The sequence below is a fragment of the Dendrobates tinctorius genome, unplaced genomic scaffold (genome assembly GCF_039654945.1).
Source record: "Dendrobates tinctorius isolate UK_male_01 unplaced genomic scaffold, ASM3965494v1 ptg000012l, whole genome shotgun sequence".
In the NCBI taxonomy this organism is placed as follows: Eukaryota; Metazoa; Chordata; class Amphibia; order Anura; family Dendrobatidae; genus Dendrobates; species Dendrobates tinctorius.
This window is the reverse complement of record NW_027361680.1, coordinates 1973590-1992270: the sequence shown is the minus strand read 5'-3', so window position 1 is coordinate 1992270 and position 18681 is coordinate 1973590. Positions and strand designations below refer to the sequence as shown.

At 48.5% G+C, this 18681-nt stretch overlaps 1 protein-coding gene across 4 annotated transcripts in view; it reads right to left on the bottom strand.

Annotated features, from left to right (window-relative positions):
* Positions 1-17426, bottom strand: part of UCK2 (uridine-cytidine kinase 2) — a 50954-nt gene extending 33528 nt beyond the window's left edge. Inside the window, exon 1 of one of the 4 annotated variants that reach the window (XM_073557947.1) lies at positions 17288-17426. In XM_073557947.1, the coding sequence (XP_073414048.1) occupies positions 17288-17356 (69 nt within the window). In that variant the 5' untranslated portion in view covers positions 17357-17426. Of the gene's footprint in view, positions 1-16753; positions 16968-17260 lie in introns of those variants that run through there. The other 3 variants (XM_073557946.1, XM_073557945.1, XM_073557944.1) reach the window with 3 other exon arrangements.
* Positions 17427-18681: the final 1255 nt, after the last annotated feature.

Sequence of the window (18681 nt, the reverse complement as noted above, 5' to 3'; positions counted from 1 at the left end):
TTTTGTGCAGAAATAAGTCCTGGCTGGAAGAAGTGAAGGCAGTCTGTGCCAGATGAAGACGAGCGAAGATGAGGGACTTTAAATAGAGACACCACTGGTAAGTCAGCGTCTTACCTTTACACTATATGCAGAGCTCCTGTGTATGATGTCACTGGTAATCCCTGTACAATGACACTATATACAGAGTTCCTGTGTATGATGTTACAGGTGATCACTATATTAACTGTACACTTAAAACCCTTTCCCATACGTCTGACACACGGATACATCCTGGCGATTTTAAGCTCATACAGGCTGTGCACGCCACCGGTTGTCAGCTGATTCTGACAGCTGACACCCAGCACTCAGTGCCAGAAGTGGTCCCGCACTGCTCCCAGCACGCTAACCTCTCAGGGCTCGATCGCAGCATTTCGGAGCAAGCAGAGGGCCCTTGGATCAGAGACTATGCGACATCATCGCGAGAACCCGATTGTTGCTATGGTGACCCAATGTTATGACGACATCCGTGTCATTACAGCTAGCAAAGTTGCTAGATCATGTTCAGCAACTTTGTCAGTGCAACGCTGACAGTTTGCATAGCACAGGGATGCTATTGCATCTCTATGCTATACAAGCGATCAGCCTGCAAACCATGAAAGTCCCATAGTGGGATAAATTAAAAATGTTTAAGAAAATTGTAAAAGCATTTAAAAAAAAAAAAAAAAAAAACTAAAATATATTGCACCCAGACAAACATTTTTTATGAAATAAAAAGTACAAATATTTGGCATTGCCGCATCCGGAATGACCAGACAAACTGTCCCACTAGTTAACACCTTTGTGACCACCATAAAAAAAAAAAAAAAAAAAAAACCCCCCAAGGCATAAAATAATGATTTAACATAACGCCGATCAGAAAGACGAATATAAATAAACATGGTACCACTGAAAAAGTCATCCTGTCCCAAAAAAAAAAAAAAAAAAAAAAAAAAAAAAAAAAAAACACACCACAAGGCATCACACAGCTCCATCAGCGGAAAAGTAAAACAGTTCTAGCTCTCTGAATAAAGCGATGCAAAAATAATGTTTTTTTTTCTATAAAATAGTTTAGTGTAAAGCTTCTTTTACACGTGCCGTGTTTTTTTGCAGCATGTTTTTGTGGGCCGTATTTTTCACAGTCTGACGCAAAAACGGGCCGCAAAAATCTTCTCGGATTTCTGCAGGCCTTCGAAGTGATAAACAGTAAGTACATGGGAGTGTCCTAGTAAAAATACAGCGTTACACAAATACTGTCTTCACGGTGTACCGCAAAATCAACACACTGGGCAAGCTTCCGTTGTTTTTGCGGCCCCATTGATTTCAATGGGGGCCGTGTCCATAAGCCATGAAAAATATTGAGTAGGCTCCATATTTTCTCATGGCCATAAATACGGCCCTCACGGCTGTTATGCGCTCAGATGAATTTTTATGGCCCGTCTGTGCGGCCCCATAGAAACCTATTGGGGCCGCATAAAACACGCAAAAACACAGCAAGTGTAAAAGAAGCCTAGAAGCGCCAAAACATAAGTGTGCTATCAATAATCATACTGACCCAAAGTCACATTTATCCTGCTCTCTGCGCTGAGCACTTACACCGGCGTTTCCATGTAAATCTCTGAAATACGAGATTCAGTCAGAACCCCCGGCAGAAGATTCCCTATGAGGCAGATGGAGACACTGGACACCATAGGAGCTGTGATCAGGCAGTGTCAGTCTTTTTAGGATTGCATACAAGTGCCGTCAGCCACAGTTTTTCGCACTTCTGAAAAGAAGGACACCGCTAAACAAAGGCCAAACTAAGTCCAGAGTAACTCTGCTGCCTCATTATTGTGAATAGATGCATCTGGGCTTTCATCTGAATCACGTCACTCGGAGATTTAGATGAAAACCCCAAAATAAGTGTTCAGCGTAGAGCGACAGATAAATATGATCCCAAAGGTTATGTAAAATGTTCCCGTAAATCTTCAAATCAATACACAAGAAATAAAAAAAAAAAAAAAAAATAAGGCCCTCACTTGGGTCTGTCATCTGTTAACGGAAATATAGGGGCTTCCACGTTACTGGTAGTACAAAGGCTCTGGAAAAGTGAAACGGCTCCTTACCCACCAAAAGAAATTCAGCAAATTCTCTGCTCCCAAATCCGAATGTCACCTCCCTTTTGAGCCCCACAGTGTACATAAACCACATACCCGCCTAACATACGGGTGCATGCCTCTAGAAGCATGAGTTGGGCATAACGTACTGGTGACTAATGTACTGGTCACTACAAGGGCAGTTTGCAATTTTCACTCAGCAACATTCATTGCTGCTTGTTTCTGGAAAACATCCATGGAGTCAAAATCATTACTACACCTGTAGATAAATTTCCAAAGGGTTATAATTTCCCAAATGGTTTTACTTAAGGGGAGGGGTTTCTGTTCTTCTAGCAAGTAGGGGCTCTGTATATGGAGTCAGCAAACTGTTCTAGGAACATCTGCGCTCCAGGAGGCAAATAGCGCTCCGTTCCTCCCGAGTCTCTCCGTATGGCTAAGAAGTACTGTACAGCCACATATAGGGTATTGCCACGTTTAGCAGGAATTTTGGTGCCATTTTTACCCACTTGTATGAAAATATAAAATCTGAGGCCAAAACTAAATTTTGGTGGTAAAAATGTAGTCATTTTCTCTTCACTGCCCAATGGTATAAAACTAACTCACCCATGGTGTCAATATGATCACTGCACCCCCTGAGGAGTTCATTGGGAAGAATAGTTTGTAAGATGGGGTCAGCTTTTTTTGACAACTCATGGGCTCTCCTAGTGGGTCAAGGCACCTGCAAACCATAACAGTAGAATCTGGCGCTCCTTGCCTCCTGAGCTGCACTGTGCTTGACAAATATTTCCCAATTACATGCAGGGTATTGGTGCACTCAGGAAAAAATGGACCTCAGTTTGTAAGAAAAAAAAAAAATCCTATTTGTCCTTACAAAAATTAAAATATTGGGGCTACAACATTTTAGTTGTAAAAATGTAATTTATTCTCTCTTCACCGCTCAGTGGTATAAAATTCTGTGAGGCCCATGTGGTGTCAATATGATCACTGAACCCCTAGATGAATTCATTGGGGAGTGTAAGTTTGTAAAATAAGTTCACATATATAGGGGTGGGGGGAGAGAGTCTGCTGTTCTGGCACCATCAAACCATTCCAGCAAATTATGAACTCCAATATGGTGTCTCTTACATTCGGAGCTTTGCATTGTGCCTCAAAAGTAGTATTCCCCCACATATGGGGCATCGGCATACTCAGGAGAAATTGCACAACAGATTTTGGGGTCCATTGTTTCCTGTTACCCTTGTAAAAATACATTTAAAAAAAAAATATGTCTATGGTAAATTTTTGGGGGGGCAAAAATTAAATGTTATTTTTCCACATTTCAAAACAGACAGGAAGCACCTGAAGGGTTAATACACTTCTTGAATGTGGTTTTGAGCACCTTGAGGAGCGCAGTTTTTAGAATGATGTCACTTTTGGGTATTTTCTATCATATACAGGTGCTTCTCAGGAAAATTATATCAAAAAGTTAGTTTATTTCAGTTCTTCAAGACAAAAAGTGAAACTCATAGAATCATTACACACAGTGATCTATTTCAAGTGTTTGTTAATGTTGATGATTATGGCTTACAGCCAATGAAAGCACAAAAGTCATTATCTCAGTAAATTAGAATACTTTATAACACCAGCTTGAAAAAGGATTTTAAAATCCAAAATGTTGGCCTACTGAAATGTATGTTCAGTAAATGCAATCAATACTTGGTCAGGGTTCCTTTTGCATCAATGCGGCGTCGCATGGAGGTGATCAGCCTGTGGCACTGCTGAGGGGTTATGGAAGCCCAGGTTGCTTTGATAGCAGTCTTCAGCTTGTCTGCATTGCAGGATCTGGTGTTTCTCATCTTCCTCTTGATAATACCCCACAGATTCTTTATGGGGTTAAGGTCAGGCAGGTTTGCTGGCCAATTAAGCACAGTGATACTGTTTGTCCACCAGGTATTGGCACTTTCAGTGTGGACAGGTGACAAGTCTTGCTGGAGAATTAAATTTCCATCTCCAAAAAGCTTGTCGGCAGAGGGAAGCATGAAGTGCACTAAAACTTACAGGTAGACGGCTGCGCTGACTTTGGTCTTGATAAAACACAGTGGACCTATACCAGCAGATGACATGGCTCCCTAAACCATCACTGAATGTGGAAACTTCACACTAGACCTCAAGCAGCTTGGATTGTGTGCTTCTCTACTCTTCCTCCTGGACCTTGATTTCCAAACGAAATGCAAAATTTACTTTCATCTGAAAATAACACCTTGGACAGTGGAGCAACGGTCCCGTAAGAAGCTTCTGGCATTGTCTATTGGTGATGAGTGGCTTGACACAAGGAATGCAACACTTGTATCTCATGTCCTCGATACGTCTGTGTGGTGGCTCTTGAAGCAATGACTCCAGCAGCAGTCCACTCCTTGTGAATCTCACCCAAATTTTTGAACGGCCTTTCCTTAACCCTTACAAGGCTGCGGTTATCCTGGTTGCTTGTGCACCTTTTTCTACCACACTTTATTCAGTCGCCATGACAGCACCACGAGAGAGGGGATCCACCCTTTGGGGACAGGAAACCTACAGACATAAAAAGGGCGGCCCTCTCTCCTGCTTCATTTGTTTTCCTGTCGCTGACAGGGGATCCCTGCAGACATACCTTGAGGATCACGGATGAAGACCCAGGCCCGGCGGCCGACTCAGGCAGCGGGGGTCCCCTGCCTCGGCCTGACCAGAATCGTGGAAGCGCCGCACGGCAGGCAAACTGACCCCGGCTCCCTTTTCCTCCTCGCCGGGCCCCGGGGTGGGGTGGGGGCGCTGTCCCTGTCCTGGTTCAGGGGGCAACCGACGGCGTGGGGGCACGGCCTGGTCGCGCCGTGTGCCGCAACGTCAGAGGTGGGCGCCTCTGGACGGGGCGGGCGGCGTGCATGCTTGGCGCCGGGGGTGCGGTTGGGGGGGGGGGGGGTTGAATGCTCGGGAGGAAAGGTACTCGGTGCTGATGGAAGGCACCTGCGAGCCCTAGAGGGGCGGTGCCGTGGCTAAGAGCTTGGGTCACAGGGGGAGCTGCTTCTGGCCCTGTGTCATCCCATAATGGAGTCGCAGGAACAGCCAGAGCCTCTGGAGCAGACGCCTCAGTCCTCAGAGAAGCCGGAGCAGCGTTCTAGTAGCAGCAGCCGTTCTGAGAAACATAGGTCTACTCAGAAGGCGAGACCTGAGAAATCCACGAGCCGTAAGAGTGTGGCAGCTCCGATGGACCCCCGCAGAGTGTGGCGGCTCTGATGGACCCCCCGCAGAACCTGGTACTACGCTGTTGTAAGCCAGGATAAGTGAGCTACAAGAAAGTTAATCTGGGTGATTATCTGTTCCCCTTATGTCCCCTCTCTCCCATTCTACCAGGGGAAAAAAAATGCGCAGGGAAAAGCAAGCACAAAGTGCTGAGTGCGGAGTCCCCCTCCTGGATGGTCAGGGAAGAAAACTCTGTAGACCCTGCATTCACCGCCTGGTCTCGGAAGAGACGGCTGACTTTTCCTCCAGTATAAGGGAGATAGTCAGACAAGAAGTCAAGGGTTCAGTTAGATCCCTGTCTCCGGCAAAGTCTAGAGAAAAGTCTCCTAAATCCCTGGTCCTAGTCTCCAATAGTGATTCGCAGGAGCTAAGGTCAGATGCATCATCATCTTCCTCGTCATCTGATACCAGATCAGGCCATTCCTGTTTCCCACTGGAGCAGGTCAATAATCTGGTAAAGGCAGTTAATACTACAATGGGAATTGAGGTAACCCCAACAGAGAGGTCAATACAGGACTCTGTTTCGGGGTTTGGACCGGAAAAGTCGAAGGTCATTCCCTCTAATAGATAAAGTAAGTGCCCTTATTGAAAGGGGATGGAAAAAACCCGAGAGGAAGGGCTCCCTACCTCCGGCCTTTAAAAGAAGGTATCCATTTGAAGAAACGGCCTCAGAATCATGGGATAAAGCCCCAAGATTGGACGCAGCTATAGCAAAGGCTTGCAAAAAGACTTCCCTTCGAGGATCTGGGTAGCTTAAAAGACCCTCAGGGATAGGAAGGCCGACGCGTTCCTCAAGGGAACTTGGGAGACAGCAGCCGGAGCCCTTCGACCAGCAATTGCGGCCACATGCACCGCCAGATCCTTAGCAGTTTGGTTGGACCAACCGGAAGAACAGATTAGGGATAAGGTCCCAACACAGGACATTCTTTCCTCTCTCTCTACAGCTCAGGGAGCAGCAGCCTTCCTCTCTGATGCGTCGGCAGACTAGGTAAAATTAGCAGCCAGATCCGCAGCCCTCTCCAACGCTGCCTTATGGCTTAAATGTTGGCCAGGTGATATGCAGGCCAGATCTAAATTATGCGGTATCCCATGTGAAGGTGTCTACTTGTTTGGCAAAGTTCTGGATGAGCTGCTGCAAAAAGCGGGAGACAACAAGAAACGCTTCCCATATTTAGGTAGACCACCTTTCAGAAGAGGCTCCTATAGAAAGTGGTTTGATCATAGGAGAACCTTCAGAGAAAGACCCAGATATGACACCAGGAGGAGAGGTAGGGGGTATATGTTTAACACCCCTCGAGACCGCAATGATCCCAAATGACTGTCGGACAGGGGGGGGAGGTTGCGGTACTTCTACCCGGCCTGGTCACGTATTTCAAGTAGTCCGTGGATATGGAGCATTATCAAGACCGGACTAAAATTCGAGTTCCAGCAGACTCCGGGCAACAAGTTAATTCTAACTCCCATCCGTTCTTCATCCACAGAACAGAAGGCGTTGGAGGCAGAAGTCTACGATCTTCTCCGGAAAGGTGTATTGGTTAGAGTCCCTGAGCTACAAAGAGGTAAGGGGTTTTACTCCCCCCCCCCCCCCCCCCCCCTCTTTCTAGTCAAGAAGCCAGATGGCTCTTATCGCATCATTATTAACCTCGAAAGCCTTAATAAATTCATTAAAATCTACTCTTTCAAAATGGAGTCTGTAAAATCGGCGATTAAACTGCTATTCGGTGGATGCTTTATCGTAGTCCTAGACCTTAAAGACGCCTATTATGTCCCGATACATGCAGAACATCAGCAATTTTTAAGGGTAGCCATCTCTCTGAGTTGAGAAATAAGCCATTTTCAGTATACAGCACTTCCTTTCAGGGTGGCAGTGGCACCCCGAGTCTTTACAAAGTTAATGGCGGAGGTTATGGCCCAACTCGGAGTCTCATTGTGCCACCCAGTTAGGGAAGGTAATGTCCAGCCTTCAAAAACTGGGTTGGATCATTAACTTTAAAAAGTCACGACTGCAGCCCACGAAAGTACAACAGTTTCTCGGCCTTACCATAGATTCTGATATACAGGAGTATTGCTTACCAGAGTCTAAGGCTTCGAAAATTCAACATCACATTCGTAGGGTAATAGATAATCCATCGGTTACCCTTAGAGGGTCTATGTCACTTTTAGGTTCTCTTACGGCGTGTATTCCAGCAGTAATCTGGGCACAACTCCACACAAGAACCTTACAGTGGGACGTCCTACACAACACCCATCGGCTGGAGGGTTGCCTCGAGGGTAGTCACCTTATCTAACGTTACCATTCAGTCCCTTCATTGGTGGTCCCCAAGTTCGAATCTGCATAGAGGTGTTCCTTGGATTAACCGAATCTCCCGAATTCTAACCACGGATGCTAGCCCCAGGGATTGGGGGGGGGGGGCTCATATGGGGGATAATTGGGTCCAGGAAGCATGGTCTCCGACCGAACAAAGATTCTCCTCTAACCTTAAAGAGCTACTAGCAGTAGAACGGGCGGTAAATGCTTTCCTTATGTCCCTGCAGGGCGAACACGTTAGACTATTCTCAGACAACCAGGTAACTGTAGCCTACATTAACCACCAGGGGGGAACCCGGTCCAGGCCCTTAATGGATGTAGCGAACCGTATTTTCCAGATCGCCGAGCTGCACCTCCTATCCCTCACAGCTCTACATATAATGGGAAAACAAAATCTAACAGCCAACTTCTTAAGTCGCAACAAGCTCAAAACAGGGAGAATGGACACTAAAAAAGGCCATCTTCGGACAGATCGTGCACAGGTGGGGGCTTCCAGAGATAGACTTGTTCGCCAGCAGAAGGAACAGTCAACTCCCTCTGTTCTGCTCTCTGGATCCCAGAGAAAACCCGTACGCAGTGGAGCTTCAGCCTAGCATACCCCTTCCCCCCTCTGAATCTGATTCCTATGGTGCTAAGGAAAATCCGAGGAGGACAGGGCCAGTGTTATCTTGGTAGCCCCATTCTGGCCCAGGAGGTCATGGTTTCCTTGGCTGAGGAAGAGGTCTGTATCCCAGCCATGGATTCTCCCCGAGCTCCCGGACCTTCTATCCCAGGGTCCAGTATACCACCCACGAGTCTCCAATTTACATCTAGTGGTATGGAGTTTGAGGGGGAGCTGCTAAGGGGAAGGGGGTTCTCCCAGGGGCTAGTTAACACCCTCCGAAAAAGTAGGAAAGCCTCCACAACAAATACCTATGCTAGAATCTGGAAAAAGTTTTTAGCAGTGTCGGGAGCGAAAGTCGGTCAGAAAATCCGAATAGATCAGATACTGGAGTTTCTTCAGAGGGGGTTGGAGATGGGCCTAGCCACAAATACACTTAGGGTCCAGGTTTCGGCACTAGGGGCCTTTTACAATTGCAACTTAGCGAGCAATTACTGGGTGGCTAGATTCAGGCCCATCATTAAAAACAGGCTGGTCCCATGGGACCTCAACTTAGTCCTATTAGCACTAACAGAGCCTCCCTTTGAGCCTATTGACTCCGTTCCCATAAAGATCCTGTCATTCAAAACTGCCCTGTTGAGTGCCCTAACGTCAGCCAGGAGGGTTAGTTATCTACAAGCCCTCTCTAGAATTTCTCCATACACCCAGTTCGGAGAAGATAGGGTCACCTTAAAGCCAGACCCCTTATATTTACCCAAAGTCGCCTCGAAGTTCCACAGGCTTCAAGAATTAGTCCTCCCATCCTTCTACCCGAACCCTTCTAACCCGACTGAGCAGAAGTTCCATTCCCTGGATGTGAGAAGGTGCCTCCATAGTTACATTGCGGCCACGGAGCCATGGAAAAGGGACAATGCTCTATTTGTATGTTTCAGGGAGCTAGGAAAGGACTTAGAGTGTCCAAGAATACCCTAGCTAGGTGGATTAGGGAGGCTCTCTCTTTTGCTTATACAGCAGGTGGGCTGGAGATTCCGTAAGGCATAAGAGCGCACTCTACTCGGGCCATGGCGACATCCTGGGCGGAGAGATCGGAAGTATCCATTGAGGACATATGTAAGGCGGCCACATGTTCCTCTCCATCAACTTTTTTCAACCACTATAGACTAGATTTAGGCGGGTCCGCCGACCTCACGTTCGGGAGAAAGGTGCTTGAGGCAGCTATCTCTCCCTACAAGTTCTCCTCATCTCTGTAAATCTCTCGTGTTGCTGTCATGGCGACTGAATAAATGCTCAGCTACTTACCGGTAGCGGTGTTTTTCAGGAGCCCATGACAGCACCTTCACATTCCCCCCCTCTGCTTTCACGTAATGGTCAGCACCTTTACTTTATTTAAAGAATTAGCCACAGTAGTAGGGACATGTAGTTTGACTGTACATATTTAAGTTGCTACTAACCAGGGAGGTCCTCTCATGCTCTGTAATCCAACTGAAGCGGGAGAGAGGGCCACCCTTTTTATGTCTGTAGGTTTTCTGTCCCCGAAGGGCGGATCCCCTCTCTCGTGGTGCTGTCATGGGCTCCTGAAAAACACCGCTACCGGTAAGTAGCTGAGCATTTTCCTTCCAATCAACTTTCCATTAATATGCTTGGATACAGCACTCTGAACAGCCAACTTCTTTCGCAATGACCTTTGCGGCTTACCTTCCTTGTGGAGTGTGTCAATTACTGCCTTCTGGACATCTGTGAAGTCAGCAGTATTCCCCATGATTGTGGAGCCTACTGAAACAGACTAAGGGACCTTTTTAAACGCTTAGGAAGACTTTGCAGGTGGTGTTTTTTTTTTTTTATTCTAATTTACTGAGATTAGACTTTTAGGTTTTCATTGGCTGTAAGCTATAATCATTAATAGAAATAAAGACATGAAATACATCACTCTGTTTGTAATGACTCTATATATGAGTTTCACTTTTTGTATTGCAGAACTCAAATAAATTAACTTTCTGATGATATGCTAATTTTGTGAGAAGCACCTGTATTTGCATATAGATAAAGGGATGGGCCCCAGACACACCGTTACACCCTGCATTTAATATATAAAATTTTACTTGTAATAGAGCACAATTAATTTCAGCCTAATTGTTCGGCCCTCCAAAACAGTCAAGGACTTTCGAGTGGCCTCTTGGGAAAATTACCGTAATTGCCAGTTTAGACCTAAAAACAGTATTTTCTGGCATTATTTGCCCTTTACAGTCAGGAGTGGTTGCGTCCGATAGGTGCGGTACTTTAGAGACCAAATTACAATACCAGCAACTATCAAAAGGCAGGCGTTGTGTCTGATGAAACAATTCAAAGTCCCAGCTAAGCCATTATCTACACCTGTAAGTCTGCATGTGCTGCCCTCTCCTCAGTGGGAACACACTTAAGCCATACAGTTATGGCCAAAAGTGTGGCACCCTTGAAATGGTTTCAAAATATAAAGTTTTTCTCCCAGAATATTATTGCATTTACATGTTTTCTTATACAGGTTTTATTTACTTTGTGTGTATTGCAACGCAAAAGAACTGAGGGGGGAAAAAAAAAAAAAAAAAAAAAAAAAAAAAAAAGAAAAGTGGACATCATTTCACATTAAACCCCCAAAATAAGGCCGGTTTCATATTTGCGGTTTAGTCCGCTGCGTTTGATGCGCATACATCCTGCATACCTATCCAACATGGGGTACGCAGGGACATGCGTTTGGGTGTGTTTGCGTATGGCTGTGTCTTTTCGCGGTGTGCGGTGAACGCATCTCGTTGCATTTTTTGCGTCAAATATCCGCAGTCATCTGCGTGTGGATGATGTGCGTAAAAAAATACGCATTACTGGCTATGGAAACGCAAGCGTATGCAATAATTTACATAAGACATGCCCATTGGGCGTGGCTTGTGTAAATTCAAAAATTTGCTGGGAAATAGCATTTGCCTATCGTCCACAACCGCACGCATGTGCTTCCATGAGGTTGCGGACGATACGCTGCGGACTCAAGTGAAATGTGAACCTAGCCTAAGCTGGACAAAGTTGTTGCCACCTGCAAATTAATATTTAAACAATATATCTATTTATCCAGGAGAATAGCAGCATTTACACCAAAAGGAGCAGACAATCCTTTGTTAAAGATCATTTCTTGATCTAATTTGTTTATTCCGGACTTCACATAGGAATAAACTAAGAATTATATGAAATCATGGAAAACATCTCTCCACAGACCAATATTAGAGAGGTCATGAGGCTGTGTGCGCAGAATCAAGCTGGATAGAGGGCTCCATGACGGCACCTGTGAAGGATCCAGCACGCGAGACTACACCCCACACACACACACACGACTGAAGCACAGCCCAGCCGGCGGGGACACCAAGCGTCGGTGACAGATCTGGGATCTTGTGATGAACCTCTACTGTATGCGTCACTGCATGGGAAAGGACAGCTAAACGGTTAAGTCTGGCTTCCCTCACATCCTGTGTCTGCAGAGAGGTGGGGGACTGAAGACTTGACCCAATTCTCTAGGCTAAAGTATCAACGACGCACAATCCAGCCCCACCTAACTCATCTCAAGGGTCCCGGCCCACAACACAGCTACAGTCAGGCCTAGTTACCCGGGGGTAAATCTGAGGGTGGGCAGAGGTTTTAGAAGGAGAATAGGCCCCACTGATAACACCATAGTGATACCCCATTATTAGATTTGGGGGGGGTTCTCATCCCAACGGCCAGGGGGAATTTTGGAAAAGACCACTCTTGTAAATGTAAGAGCTAGGGGACACAGCTCCCGCCATCCAATATATGCATGTCGGTCAATCAGGTTCCAGGACACTCCACAGCACTGCGCACAGATAAGGAGTCAGTAGCTTTGGGCACAGTCATGAGAAAGGGTTTACAATCCAGCAAAGATCATTAAAATAAAGAAAAAAAATGGACTTCATTAAAACAGCAGCAGGTTCATAGAAAAATATCTGCCGCGTTTCAAGTCTGGCCAAATTATTTACAATGGTCAGCCAGACAAGAAACGCAGCAGTGATTTTTCTATGCACTTGATGCTTTTTTTTTTTTTTTTTTTTTTTATTCCTTCTGCAGTTATGAAAAACCTGTATCAACCTTTCAAGCAAACATACCAAGAGTGTGCACACTGAGCATTTGCTACAGACATTTCAGCATCAAAAACGTGTCACTTAGAAGAAAAAAGTTGCATAAAAAGTGCGTTTTATAGGCGTTTGTGACTGCAGACTTGTGAATCCACTCACTGCGCACTGTCAAGATTCTCCAGTTACAAGCACAGGTACATACAGTCAGATCAAACCAATGGACATCTGGAACAACATGTTTCCGCCTACACCTTAGTCACAGTCTTCTAGGCCGAACATGTTGTTCAAGGTGTCCATTGGGTCGATCTGACTGCATGTAACTGTGCTGCTTTTTATTACAGTTTTTAGCTATTTCTCAATAAAATGGAAGTTTTATATCAATAAGACCTCTGAAGGTGCAGCGGATTCTTCATCGCCGGGTCATACATTTTCAGTCTAGACTAAAAGCTGAGTGCCTCATATAGGAAGGGGTTCTTGTACAGAGCCAAATCATTCTGGCTCCCACTCTGGATGACTCAGGGTGCCTGGGAATAGCCATCATCACTATGGTTTTAGTCTGCTAAAAGCTATGCCAATCACTGGGTGGTGGGAGGACTCCTCATCTATAGGCCAGGGTCCGATGACTGATCAGGTGCTGTCCACCGGGGCAGCGTCCCACACACAGACAATGGTCTTTGTACTGTTCATGTGCAGGTGGACAAGTCTGACCAGAGAACACAAACATTCATCTAAACTGGACGCTGCAATCACATGGCCATATTTTGATGCAATTAAAGAGCAACCTGTCCGCCCCAGCCATGATGGGAAAAGGGATCAGAAAGAGGAAGAAGCCCAGAAGAGCAGCCTGTGTGCCCCAGCCATGATGGGAAAAGGGATCAGAAAGAGGAAGAAGCCCAGAAGAGCAGCCTGTGTGCCCCAGCCATGATGGGAAAAGGGATCAGAAAGAGGGAGAAACCCAGAAGAGCAGCCTTTCCGCCCCAGCCATGATGGGAAAAGGGATCAGAAAGAGGGAGAAGCCCAGAAGAGCGGCTTGTGTGCCCCAGCCATGATGGGAAAAGGGATCAGAAAGAGGGAGAAGCCCAGAAGAGCGGCTTGTGTGCCCCAGCCATGATGGGAAAAGGGATCAGAAAGAGGGAGAAGCCCAGAAGAGCGGCTTGTGTGCCCCAGCCACGATGGGAAAAGGGATCAGAAAGAGGGAGAAGCCCAGAAGCGCAGCCTGTCTGCCCCAGCTATGACTCCAAACATATTGGATTCCAGTTTTTGTAAGAAATCTGCCATATGGAGGAAATTGTTATAACAAAAAAAAAAATCATGTTTTATCCCTGCGGTTGCTGCTGTGGTTTCTGCCACACTCATTTACAACCAGGGCTGTGGAGCTGATGTCTGTATAAAAATGGTCCAACTCCGATGACAACACCTCAGCAGACACTGACATGGTGGGAGAAATATAGCATCTTTGGGAACATAAGCTCCCAGCCTTTGTCTGCCCCCCTGAAAGGAGCAGAAAGCACAAGACAGAAATGAATCCTCAACTCCTGTGTCTATATACACATCACACATCCTCCATTCCGTAGGCACATCTTCCCTCTTAAAGGGATCATTGGTATGGAAGTCAGAGCAAATCCATCCAGCGCTTAGGTTTTGACCCCAGGCCTCTCTTAAAGGGATCCCTGGTATGGAAGTTAGGACAGTTCCACTCAGCTATGTGTTTCTGACCCCAGGCCCTTCTTAAAGGGATCTCCGGTATGGAAGTCAGGGCAAATTCATCCAGCGCTTTAATTCTGACCCCAGGCTCTCTTAAAGGGATCCCCAGTATGGAAGTCAGGGCAATTGCCTTCAAATGCTCTGGTACTCACCCCAGGCTCTCTTAAAGGGATCTCCTGTTACACAGAAGCTGGGGCAAATCCCTCAGCGCTCTGATTCTCACCCCAGGGTTCTATTAAAGGGATCACTGGTATGCAAGTCAGGGCAAATCCACTCAGCGCTCTGGTTCTGATGCCAGGCCTCTCTTAAAAGGGATCCCCGGTATGGAAGTCAGGACCGTTCCACTCAGCACTCTGGTTCTCACCCTTAGGCTGACGGGATGATGCGGGATATTAGGGGGGAGTAGTCCGGTGGCTGTGGCTGACGGGATGATGCGGGATATTAGGGGTAGTTGTCCGGTGGCTCTGGCTGACGGGATTATGCGGGATATTAGGGGTAGTTGTCCGGTGGCTCTGGCTGACGGGATTATGCGGGATATTAGGGGTAGTTGTCCGGTGGCTCTGGCTGACGGGATTATGCGGGATATTAGGGGTAATAGTCCGGTAGCTCTGGCTGACAGAATGATGTGGGATATTATAGTGCATGTGGCTGTGCGGAGTGGGTGGGGCTCTACACTCAGAGATAGAGATGTGTGTATATTATATATACACACACACATTATTTGTTGTAACTAACCGTCTGCCCGGGCTCTTCAGCTAGTACATAATAAACGTCAGTGAGTGGCGCGGTCAGCCTGCTAGTAACAGGCGCTGGTCACCTCCGCCCCCGCTTGTACAGCGAGAACGACCCCTGTTATGATTGGGTCACCGAGGAGGAGAGCAAGCCCAAGCTACGCCACAGAAAACCAGAGAGGTTGGTAACTAAGCGGATTGCAGACCCCTGATCCTATCCACACAACTAGCAGTAGCCGTGGAGCGTGCCTACGATGGTCCTAGACACCTCGGCACAGCCGGAGAGCTAACTAAGCCTAAAGCAAGAAAAGGGGAAATCTAAACTGCCCCAGAGCAGACCCCAAAGGAATAGATAGCCCCCAAACATATATTGTCGGTGAGACAAGATGGAGACACAAACGCAGGTAGGAAAATAGACTGAGCAAATGATGGGGCCCACACTGACTAGACAGGAAAGGAAAGACACTGTCTGCAATCACGCAATAAACCCCATACCAAAAATTTTTTTCCAACACGTCTGATGCAAAAATACTGAAGTCGCATGACTTCGCCACTATATCAGCACTCTGGTATATTCTGAAGGAAGAGCAAAAAGAGGTCAATCTAATAAGGGACAAAAACAAACTGGCACAAGTAGTAACATATGGATGGAGATTCAGCACAGCCCCAGCCGGAGCTGGCTGACCCACACAAAACTGAAATAGACAAAACCAGATAACATGTGAACAGAATAGCAAAAGAACACTTAGCTGAGCATGCAGGGACTGAGCTGGAAACTAAGACCTCAGGAGGCAGGAAAAAAAATCACCAGCAGGGATAGAGGGAGTCAGCTGTCTTAAATCCAGTCTGAAACCCCAGATCTCCAATCGTCGTCCTCATCATCAGGTGGCAAGCCTCTGTTAATCAGATCAGCTCCATTACCTCCAGTAACCACCAGAGGGAGCCCAGAAAGAGAACTCGCAACCCCTCTGTCAATTTGACAGGCACCACTACCTTCAGTAGAAACCAGAGATAGGCCAGAAAGCGAATTCACAACAGACCCCGCAGTTTGTGCGGCTTCTAGTTTGGCCATTTGGGTATTAGATCCACAGAACAGATTTCCATCTAGTCTGCTTCTGACCACTGCCACTGAACCTTTCACTGTGCCCGCTAAGCTTGTGCTGCTCCTGTGTTCTCTGTTATCAGCCCTCTAGCATCGCCAGGGAGAAATCACAACTCTGGGCAAAGTGTCTGAGAATTGGAGGGCGCTCCGGGCACGTTTTACTGCTGCTCCACAGGCACCAGCCAGCCCATCCACTCACCCACACACTGCACCAGCCATCCTGCCCGCGAGCGCGCACACACACACACACACGGCACCGGCCATCCCGCACGCACACCCACAAACACGGCACTGGTCATCCCGCCCACACACACCAGCCATCCCGCGCGCACGCACACACACGGCACCGGCCATCCCGCCCGCGCAACCAACCACCCCGCACACACACACACGACACCGGCCATCCCGCCCGCACACCCACAAACACGGCACCGGTCATCCTGCCCACACACACAGCAGCCATCCCGCGCCCACGCACACACACGGCACCGGCCATCCTGCCCGCGCAACCAACCACCCACACGGCACCGGCCATCCTGCCCGCGCCCACACACCGGCCATCCCGCCCACACACAAACACGACACCGGCCATCCCGCCCGCACACACACGACACCGGCCATCCCGCCCGCACACACACGGCACCGGCCATCCCGCCCGCACACACACGGCACCGGCCATCCCGCCCGCACACACACGGCACCGGCCATCCCGCCCGCACACACACGACACCGGCCATCCCGCCCGCACACACACGACACCGGCCATCCCGCTCGCGCACATACATACACACACACACGGCATCGGCCAGCCTGCGGCCCCAGTGTGCAGAGCCCGTACCGGCCGCACCGATGCATCAGAGCCTTCTCCCACACCGGAAGGAGCATGCGCACACGCAGCAGGACGTACCGACTGCAGGCCAAGTATGGGGCCAGAAGCGTCACATCCTGACGTTACCGTGCACCGGATCCTGCCCCTTACATAGATGGCGCCAGCTTCCCGGTTATACGGGGCTGCACTCATGGCTGGGAGGTCAGGGACACACAATGCTTGGAGGTGTGACAGATGTCGGCGAGCATATTACCACTATACACTGACACCTCCATTGCACATTATATAGTGATACCAGACGCCGCTGCCATGTGCGCAGCTGTCCTCCCCGTGACTCCCGCCCGGTGAGCGGCTCCCACATTCCGCAGAGCCCCGGTGTCCGCTCCACCACACGGGGGCAGTAGCCGCACCGTCCGTGCTGTCTGCGGCGTGGAGATAACGCGTCCATGTGGCTGCGGTGCGGTGGCGCCAGTCCCGGCAGCACACGGCTGCCCGGCTGCCTCCCGGGTCACTCACTTTGCCGCTGGCTGTGCCCCCACTGACCCCGATCAGAAAGGGCTGTCCGTTGTGCGGTGTGTGCTCGGGCAGTGCTTGCTCGCTGTCCCCGGCCATGCTTCCCCGAGTGCTCCCTCCCTCCAGCGTGTGTCACGGCTCACTGCTGCTCCTCCTCTTCATGATGATGCCCTGATCTCTTATTTGAGGAGTCGGTGGGGGCTGGATCTAGTGCTGTCACCGTGTCCCCCACACACCGACTGGTTGGCACAGTGCCAGGCGGCGGCCATCACCCTGCCCTCAGCCTCCTCCCGGCGGGAGATGGGCGCTGCCAGCATGAGACGTGTGTGACGGTGCAGACCCACAATCCGCCTGATAAGGACCCGCCATAGAGGCTTATTCCAGAAGATGGCCCTTATCCATGGCGACGCCAGTGATCCGTCTGTAATGCAGCACATGCTCAGCATCCTCTCCACTCATTGTGCACGGGACTGCCGGAGCACTTGGCCATATCCCACTGTCCCATAGACAATGAATGGCCTGGGGTTAGGATGTGACGAGCTCCAGGAGGCACAACAGTCCTGCCTCAGCAATTAGTCACCTGCCAAACTACAGTGAGGTGCCCATTGTGACGCTGTGGTGCCCTGCTACCGATTAATGAAAGTTTGTTCACACAAAGCTTTTTCAGGTAGATTATCGCTCAAAAATCAACTGTGACGGAGCCGCTGTCATAGAGCCACAGGCCAGGATGCCGTACCTGCCGGCTCCAATCCGGATACCAATATTCTACAGTTCAGCCCAGATGAGGCACTGACTATAATCTGATGTGAGGGAAACCAAGAAATGACTGATCAGAGGAACAAAATAATGTCTAATCTACTGCAAAGCCGCTGCAAAAGCATACAGGTGCAGCTGATCACCAGTCCTTGTCACCCTCCGACTAATGGCCCATGTGCAGTATCCTGCAGCCAGTCCTTATCACCCTCAGACTAATGGCCCATGTGCAGTATCCTGCAGCCAGTCCTTATCACCCTCAGACTAATGCCCATGTGCAGTATCTTGTAGCCAGTCCTTATCACCCTCCGACTAATGGCCCATGTGCAGTATCCTGCAGCCAGTCCTTATCACCCTCAGACTAATGGCCCATGTGCAGTATCCTGCAGCCAGTCCTTATCACCCTCAGACTAATGCCCATGTGCAGTATCTTGTAGCCAGTCCTTATCACCCTCCGACTAATGGCCCATGTGTAGTATCTTGTAGCCAGTCCTTATCTCCCTCAGACTAATGGCCCATGTGTAGTATCTTGTAGCCAGTCCTTATCACCCTCAGACTAATGGCCCATGTGCAGTATCCTGCAGCCAGTCCTTATCACCCTCAGACTAATGCCCATGTGCAGTATCTTGTAGCCAGTCCTTATCACCCTCCGACTAATGGCCCATGTGCAG